This window comes from Cariama cristata, unplaced genomic scaffold (genome assembly GCF_000690535.1).
Source record: "Cariama cristata isolate BGI_N322 unplaced genomic scaffold, ASM69053v1 scaffold40867, whole genome shotgun sequence".
In the NCBI taxonomy this organism is placed as follows: domain Eukaryota; kingdom Metazoa; phylum Chordata; class Aves; order Cariamiformes; family Cariamidae; genus Cariama; species Cariama cristata.
Genome location: NW_009626691.1, coordinates 1 through 8,867, shown reverse-complemented (window position 1 = coordinate 8,867; position 8,867 = coordinate 1). Strand labels below are relative to the sequence as shown.

Here is an 8,867-nt window from a genome sequence, read left to right as displayed (position 1 = left end):
AACTGATGCATCAGCAGTAAAGGGGACTGGGGCTGTTTTTCTAAGGCACTGGGATTACAGCAGGTCTGTGATTACAGGACTCTGGATTTAGACAAACTTTCATGATTTTCTTGATATGCTAAAATGCCGGTGTGCCAGTGTCTACAAGGCAGAATTTGAAAGTAGACCTACATCTGGGCATCTTCCAGCCAAGCTCATATGTTTTACATCATTAAACTGTCGTTAAATAAATCATATTCTTAACATCGTTAAACACAGTCCCTATCTATGTTTCCATCTTATGCAGTGTTAGTAGGTGTTAAGTGTTTTGTCAGTCTCCACATGTTTATCACTGTGCCATTTAGCCCAAAATCTAGGAGATACTACATGTGGAAAGTTGGTTTCACTTTTTCTAGCCACTCCTTTGCCAGAAAAAGCTTGGAATAATTTCTCTGCAGGAGACAAAGTTGCTGAGCAGGTCTCTGGCGGCAGAGATTTGCTGCCCTGTGTAACTCAGAGCCCTGCCGCAGATCCCTGTGCCCAGACACTACCTCTGTATGACCTGGGAAATGCCATGCAGTTTTAGTCCAAATCCTGGAAACCATCTAGTCATGCTAGTATGGGACTGCGCCTTAAGCTAATAACAATGTAATTAAACTGTTGCCCATTCCAGAACTGACTGGAGGATCTCTGCGTGTTAACATGTTGTAAACATCATGAAAAAATGATGGTTTTGGCTCCAAAGTAATTTTACTAAGAAAGGGATCTCTATTGCTCCTCTTCAGAGCAAAGACATCATTATTAACGAATCTATTATCTCTAGGTGTGAGATCAGACTGTACCAGCCTGTTAGTCCTTCACTCCAGAAGCCCAAGCTTGGAATAAAGATTCAAAGAGCAATGGGGAAAATGGTGTCAATAGTCAGAAGGGGCCTTTCTAGAGGGAACCAAACTGTTTTCTTTCCCGGGAAGGGATAACTGCGCTGTCTGTATTGTGAGTCTTAGGGGCACAGTGAGCTAAGACCAGCCTGAGTAATAGCATGAGCTAAGTACAGTATGAGTAACCATAAAAAATGAAGAACAAGAGGAAGTCAAGTATGACATATGACATTATGAACCCATTAAATTGAGAAACTATTCAAACTTTTTTTTCCAATGAGAAAATGACTATTTTCCAATAAAGCTTTCCTTCTAGGCCACATGTTTCACAGCTTGGACCATTCGTGTTATTTGAAATGTATCTTACCCTGAAGCACTTCTGTAGTTCATGGAAAAATAAAAAAGGGTAGCTGATTCAAGAAATTTTACTTTCTGCTCCCATATTATGTCCTTTCAGAAATATTAGTTTATAAATTTCAGGAGGTATTTGAAAGCAATTGCAAAGTCTTCCATTATTTCCCTAGCTCAAATATCCACCCCAACATAGGCAGAGTGTCAGAAACAAGGCTGCCAGAAATGAAGCCATAGTGCGGCTCTGTGGAGAGGTGTGCCAGTGTCCCAGTGCTCTTCTCTTCATGACACAGACTAAATTCTTCAAGTTGGAGCTGGCTGTGTTCACCAGGTCTTGGTCTTGGAGTTAAAACCCCACTGAGACATACGGCATAGTTCATAGCTTTTTAGAGGCATTGCTTCAGGGTCTTTGTAGGCACAGCATTTACGATTAGTTCATATTCTGCTTCTCACAAACCTGGAAGCTAGAAGGAGATGGTATTTGTCATGAGACACATGTGCGTATCCAGAGCTTTGATCCAGCCATGCTGGAGCACAGCAGCTAGCTCGCAGCACACCGCAGCGGTGCCTCCTCTGGAACAGGAGGTGAAGACAGGCCCATGGCCAAAGGAAAGTGGGAGGGACGTAGCAGGGCACTCTCTGTGTATCTAAGGGGTCTTTGGCCATTCCACTAAAATACACTGCCTTGTTTTCTAAAATAAAGTGTCATGACTTGCTCATTATCAGGATGATGGTTTTATTTCCCACCTGAAAGACATTATAATGTAGGCAAGTTTCGGTAAAATATTGAGTCAGGACTTCCAGTATCATTTCTCTCTGCCTCTTGGCTGGAGTTTACCAGTCAAATACAAACAAGACCTGACCTCTGTCTAGAAGCTCTGACAGATTCCCAGCCCAAAGCGGTATGACCGTAGGTGTCTTGTTCAGGGTGACCTACTTGTTTCTCTGCCTTTCAGTGTTTGTGGATGAGTAGAATCTCATTTCTCATTCTTTTTTTTTTTCTTGTGACAGGGTCTCGCTGGAAAGCTATGACAAACCTGGAGAAGCAGCCATACTATGAGGAGCAGGCCCGACTGAGCAAACAGCACCTGGAGAAATACCCAGACTACAAATACAAGCCAAGGCCGAAGCGTACCTGCCTTGTAGATGGCAAAAAATTACGCATTGGCGAGTACAAGGCTATCATGCGCAACAGACGCCAGGAGATGAGGCAGTATTTTAATGTTGGGTATGGGACCTTTAAAAACTACCTCTCATTTCAGAAAAAAAAAAATTCAGGGAGAATTCTTAATTCAGTGTGGTAAATGTTATATTTTATTGGCAAGAACAGTATATATTGCTAACAGAATATGAAGCTTATACTTTAAAACAATGTGTTCCAGGAGGAAGTTAGGCAGTTAGGGATTTTTTTGTTGGCTCTGCTATATACTCATCTTACGGCTTCAGCCAACTGTCTCATTTCCACTCTGATCGTGGAAAAAAAAAAAAAAAAGCTTAAGATTTTCCGTGAAACCTAAGTCTTCTAATAAAGCCTGAGAAGTATTACTTTATTATGAGGCCTCAGAGAGTGTATCTGAATTAATCTATGGTAGTACCTCTTGATCCAAAAGCCAAAAATACAAGTTTGCATTCAGTATGATCTGTGGGAAGTGGTCTGCAAAAGGACTGCTGAACGTACTGAACTTCAGTTGGAATACGGACTCAGTTAATTCTTATCAGGAATGAAGTTGTCTATGTTGTTCATCGTGATGGCATTTGTCATACTAGGGAGTGTCTTCCAGTACAGTAAGCTAAATACTTTGTGTTGAGCATAAATTTCAAGAAGACTGGTTCTGATAAACAGCTAATAGATCAGCTTGGTATGATTAGATTAAAATCTGCCTAGAAAACTAGCATGTATTTTCCTTCTGCAAAAACTCTTTGGTTTTGGTTACAGCAGACCAAAAGAAGCAGAAGTAATCAAATATTCTGCAATATTTCTGTAATCACTCCAGAAAATTAAAAGCTACACAGTGGTCTTAAAAAAGGCAAAACTAGCAACACAAACGACCCTCAGAAATAAAGGAATTTGTGTTCTGTTTCATCTGAATTTGGAATCATTTCAGTATTAACTGAGTTGCACATCTCTCTATTTAATGTCTAGAAGTAGCAATAAAGGAGAGAATATCTGTCCAGCAACTGTTAAGTGTCATCAGACAGTGTTTTAAACAGCTACAGTGTGCATTGTTACAGTAAGCCGCTCAGCAGAGAAATTTGAGCTGCTTAACCCTGTGGTGCTGGCAGGTCCAGTGATCCCAATGGTAAGCACTGAAACAAACACAGGGAAGTCAGCCAACATTTGGCATCAAGAGATTAAAAAAAGAGGAGGGGGGCCTTCTGGAAAAAGAATAGGTGGCAACAGAGCCCCCAAAACACTGCTTATCTGGTTAACATGCATCCGTCATCATGGGAAAAAAAATTAACCTTGTAACATTCTGCATATTATTTGGTTTTCCAAACAAGGCTGACATTGAAATCAAGACATTTGTGGAGATAATTTGCACTAGGGCATTACAGCACAGAACGTGGGGTGAATTCTTTGTAGAAGTTACTGACAAAGCAGTCAATGACTGCAGTGGGGTCAGTGTTTGATGCTGGCAGTCCCAGCACTACAGTTGCATTCCTGGTTTTAGTTGCCCATCTGCTGCATCACCCGGTACAGGTCATTTAGGGCTAAACTTCTAAACAACAGCCCTGCTCCTGCCTGGGCACCAAGGAAGTGATTTGATTTACAAGAGCTGTGGCCATGCCAGCTGCTGGAACATGCTGAAAGTCCATCCAAAGGCATTGCAATGGGAAGGAATGGGCATTTTTTGTGACTGTTGGACTTAATGCTTCCCTGTTTCAGTGTCCCCATCTTTAATGGTAGCATGGCAAGCTCACCTCACTGGACTGCTAAGAGCCCTAATACATTACCATCTGAAGACTGCTTTGAGATCCTCTGGAGTGGACATCCTATAGAAGTGGAAAAATACTAATCATAAATTATTTAGTATTTGAAAAACCCTCTGAAAAGCACCATTTAAGTGCAAAGTGTTCCTATTGTTAAATATTAAAAGCAATTTAAGTGTGCTGAATCTTGTTACAGAAATGCTGACTCCAGAAAACAAAAGCCTTCCTATTGAATTAAGAATAAAATGCAAATTAGATCCGCTCCCTACTTTAAGAGCTGTATCTTCAGCTGAGACAACTTCTGCTTGTTTCAGAAACATGGAAATAAGGACTGTGTGGAGGGAGGCCTCGCTCGAATGGCAGGCAGGAAGTATCTGCAAATGCAGCAAGCAGTTCCAAACAAATGTAAAGCTGTTTGGCAGAGGAAAACCTTTCAGGATCACTGTACTGTGCAAGGCTTACTGTACAGCCAGGGCACAGGCAGGCAGGGAAACAGGGGAGGGTTTCATTCTTAATTAAGAATGTTCATCTCAAGAGACTCTGCCCTGTCTCCTGTGGCAAGGCTTTTCAGTGCAGATGGACACACCGCTGATGACATTACAATGTGCAGCATGTACTGAAGAGTATTACTGCAATGGAATTACTTCATGCAGCAAGGAAACAAAAGGAGCATGAATTTTAAACCTCTAGGCTTGTTGGGACCCTGAAGCTTCTCAGGGAAACAAACACTAGCATAACACAGCTAGTGTTCTCGATGCAAAGGGAATTTCTATGGCCTGGAATAATTCTTCTTTCATTACTGCAGACAGGTTTCCAAGGCTTAGATGCTGTATAAAGGCATCCTGTAGAGGATTTTCTCAAATGCTCATGTTGCTTGCTTGCTTTGTATTTATTTTTAAATAATGCATGCTTCCATTTTAAGTCTGCCTTTTCCCAATTTTATCCACCCTCCTTCAAAGGTTCTGCTTTTCACAAGTGCTGCTCATGGTGGAAATTATCACCTTCCAGTGAGAGGCCCTTAGTGATCATCCTATAAATCCATATTGGCCCCAGAAAGCCCGCTGTTCCTCTCCCTAGTAATGGCCAGGTCTCTGAATGAACGTGGAGTAAGCACTGCCTCTTTGGAGAGACCTGCCTGGCTTTCTCCTCATCTACTGGTACTTTCCTACAGCACCTCCCCATTCTGGTGCAAACTACCTAGCCCTCTCCAAGTCTCTCCTGTTGGCAGCGTGTTACTTTTATGTCTAGTCCTGCCAACAGTTTGGATTATTTAAAAGAAAGATTTTCAAAATACTTGTTTTTTAAGTTGGACCACAATTGAAAGGATGTTTATTTTTGGCTGCTAGCTCATGGGACACCCAGTTTACCCAGTAAAGAAGTTTGCATCACAAGCAGGCAAGCTAAAGCTGTGTAGTTCAGGTGCAGCTAGAGATGTTTACAGAGATTGAGTTTTCTTATCAGTGAGGTTGGTTTGGGCTTGATGTTCATTTCAAGAGCATCAGTTGGTGAGTCTGGAATATTGATATAAGGGTTGTCTTGCATGGGCCATCCAGGAGCTTCCTCTGCATGCCCAAGAGCATATTCTATGGGCTTGCAAAGTGCTGTTGTACTTGCCCTCCCTTTACTCCTTCCAGTATTCAAACATCCTTTTACTTTTTCTCCGTGGCAGGCAACAAGCACAGATTCCCATTGCAACCGCAGGCGTAGTTTACCCAGGAGCCATTGCCATGGCCGGAATGCCTTCCCCACATCTGCCCTCCGAGCACTCGAGTGTGTCCAGCAGCCCGGAGCCCGGGATGCCTGTCATCCAGAGCACTTATGGCATGAAAGGCGAGGAGCCTCATATCAAGGAAGAGATGCAGACCGATGACGTCAATGGAGAAATCTACGATGACTATGATGAGGAAGAGGATGACCCTGATGCGGACTATGGCAGTGACAGTGAAAATCACATTGCGGGGCAAGCCAACTGATCAGGGTCCAAATATCTCGTGACCTACAGGACTTCAAGGAGACAAGAAAAAATAAATAAAGCCCCATCTGGTTTATCCTTGCCAGTGGCCAAGCACATTAACTTTCTCATACACTGACTGTTACTTTAACTGTTAGTCTTAACTAGTTGGGACATCAGCTGACTAATAGACATCAGCCTGCATCAGAAGAAAAAAGGCTCAGAAGAAAGGAAACAAAGACAACGACGACAACAACAACAGAATGATATAAGCTATGGGTAAAATAATGCCAGTAATTCAGCTGCTATACCCAAGCACTGAAGTCTTACCCGTCGACCTTTTATTATTATTATTTTTTTTTCAAATAAACTTTATGGCTGTTTGTTCTACAATGTTCTAGAAATTCTCACTCAGGTACACAGTGCCAACAAGTGGCTTGTGAATGTGTTTTGTTGTTTTGTGCTACAGTTTAAAGAGAAATAATTTTTTTTTTGGTAATGCACCTGACAGGAAGGAAAAAAGATAAAATTCCTTTTACCCCCTCTGTCTCCTCCTCCTCCTCCTCCCCCCCCTCCCCCCCCCCCTTTGGGTCAGAAGTGTGTGTGTGTGTGCGTGTGTGCCTGTGCGCGTGGCTGGCAAGGAAGGAAGTGGGGAGTCTGTTTCTGTTAACCCCAACAAGCAATTATTTCCTTTCAAAAGAGGACTTCTCTTCATCAGTTGCACACCATACTGAGTCTTTGAGCAAGTGCCAAATTTGTACTAAAGCGCTGAACTAGTCCAATTTGCTTTTATTTTGGTTGATCTCTTCTTGTTTTGTTTTTCTTTTGCTTTTCTTTTGCTTCCTGCTCTGTCTGAAGTTAGGACAGTGTTGTATCTTAGACAATCCCTTGAAGAACCTGATATACCAGCAGCTGGTGAGATTAGACATATATTTTTCGTTTTGGTTTTGCTTTTTAAAGGAAACTGTAGGTGCCATTCTCAGGTGAAAAGAGAGAGAGAGAGAGACATAAGAAATTTAGAGAAAAAATATTTTATGGTCTTGGATTTTCATGTATGCGTGTTTATGGTACTACTAATAATATTGGACTATTGTGAGCAAAAAGCATGTTCCAGAATGAAGTCCTGCACCCTCCAAATGACTTGGTCCGTAAGGAGCCTTTGCTTTTAATTTACACTTCAAGTGGCAGCATATACAACATAAAAAATGCTTGTCCAAAATGTGATTTGTTCTGCACAGGATGGGGCAACTGGAAATGTTACCTCCTCGCTGAGCGTGATTAGATTACCATGATGTCCACTTTTGATGAACTTGTACCTTCAGGATGGCTGAGTACTGATTCGTGATTCAAAAGGCAATTTTTTTTAAACTGGCTCTTTTTTTCCCTTTGCACTTGCATAAATCCGTTGTTATCAGTGGGATGTTTGTGTAGGAAGGAAGACTAATAGCTATGAAGAGATTTCCATATTCAAAGTGGGCATGTAAGAACCTGAACTTTTGCGGTGCTCAGTTTCCCTAGCTGCTGCCTCTCACAAGTGAGAAATTGTTTTCCTGGGCTAAAATATTTTTGGCACTATTCTAGAGAGCTTAGATATATTGTTTGGGCAGTTTTGCCTTCCTTGGGCAACAGCAACCAGGTGAGAAAGGTGGATTTAATCCTGAGCAGAAGTTAGCCTCTTGCATTTCCAGTAAGGTCACTGAATGTTACACTTTATTTCAGAAAAAAGAATGTATATACAAGTGAATCAAAGAGTCTGTTTTCATCTTCTCACTCTGATCTTCCTGTAGAAGGAGAGAAGCCAGGTCCGTGTAGCAGGACAGAAGCATTAGATCTAAACTAACCAACCAACTGAAAATGCTACCCCTGATTTCAAACAGTGGCTATGCAGGAGCTCCTATCTGGCCTGGGAACGAAAGTCTTAGGATCGTGCTGAGGCAAAAGCCTTCCTCTGAGTCGGTTTTCTAACTGGGAATGCCACCTTTATATTCATGTTGCTCCCTGATAAATTCCTACTCCTAGAGAGAGACTCATTGCTGCTGTTATCACTTTTAACTTACAAAAATAGCCCTGTGCATCTTAGTGCCAGTGAGATCCCAGCTGAAGCATTCACCAGAACCATGGTCTTCAGTACTTGGCAACATTGATTTTGCAAATTGTCCCTTAATCAGGCAAATTTAGCCCTTGGTGCAATCAGCCATTTAAGTCCAGGTGCAGGATGAAAGGGGCAGGTAGGAGGAGAGGCTGAGAAGGAGGATGTGGGAGGGCTTTCTTTGCCTCTTGAAATCCCACTTGAAGTGTAACTTGACCTTGTGAGACCTTGTGCAAAGCAAACAAGCAAATGCCATTGAAGACTTAGGACAATACTCCGATGAGCGGTTTGGACGTGTGATAGTTTTACCCTGCAACATCTGTTTTATTTTTCTCCTGTTTTCCCTTTTTTGATTTCCACCTCTGCCTCAAAAAATTCTTTTCTGTTTTCTCTCTCTCAGAAGATTTGCTCTGAAGTTATACTTGGAGTAGCTGATCATATCCTCCATGTCAGAGAGGGTTCATTTTGTTTGTATTTTATGACTGTGTTGGGTTTGGGTTTTTTTTCAGTTGAACTGCCTCTTCTTGCTAGTGTTGTAATGGTAATTATAATAATAATAATGGTCAGCTGTTCCCAGATTAGTAAATTATGTATAATTTATTTTATCCCCCCCCCTCTTTTTTTAACTTTATTTTATTCTGTTCTAATTTGGCAGTGCAGCAAATGAAGTTGTTAGGCTATTTAAAAT

General features: G+C 41.7%; 1 protein-coding gene across 1 annotated transcript; it reads left to right on the top strand.

Moving 5' to 3' along the window:
- The first annotated feature begins 2,223 nt into the window (after window positions 1–2,223).
- Window positions 2,224–6,483, top strand: LOC104164702 (transcription factor SOX-5-like). The gene is made up of 2 exons (XM_009704117.1): window positions 2,224–2,436; window positions 5,809–6,483. Exons 1-2 carry the CDS (start codon window positions 2,237–2,239, stop codon window positions 6,110–6,112), a joined length of 504 nt encoding a protein of 167 aa, XP_009702419.1. The 5' UTR covers window positions 2,224–2,236; the 3' UTR covers window positions 6,113–6,483.
- Window positions 6,484–8,867: the final 2,384 nt, after the last annotated feature.

Bases quoted from the DNA above. Each gene is read 5' to 3' on its own strand.
- LOC104164702 (XM_009704117.1), top strand. From the start codon at position 2,237: ATGACAAACCTGGAGAAGCAGCCATACTATGAGGAGCAGGCCCGACTG. The intron at 2,437-5,808 runs GTATGGGACCTT...TCTCCGTGGCAG, and splicing joins AGGCAGTATTTTAATGTTGG to GCAACAAGCACAGATTCCCA.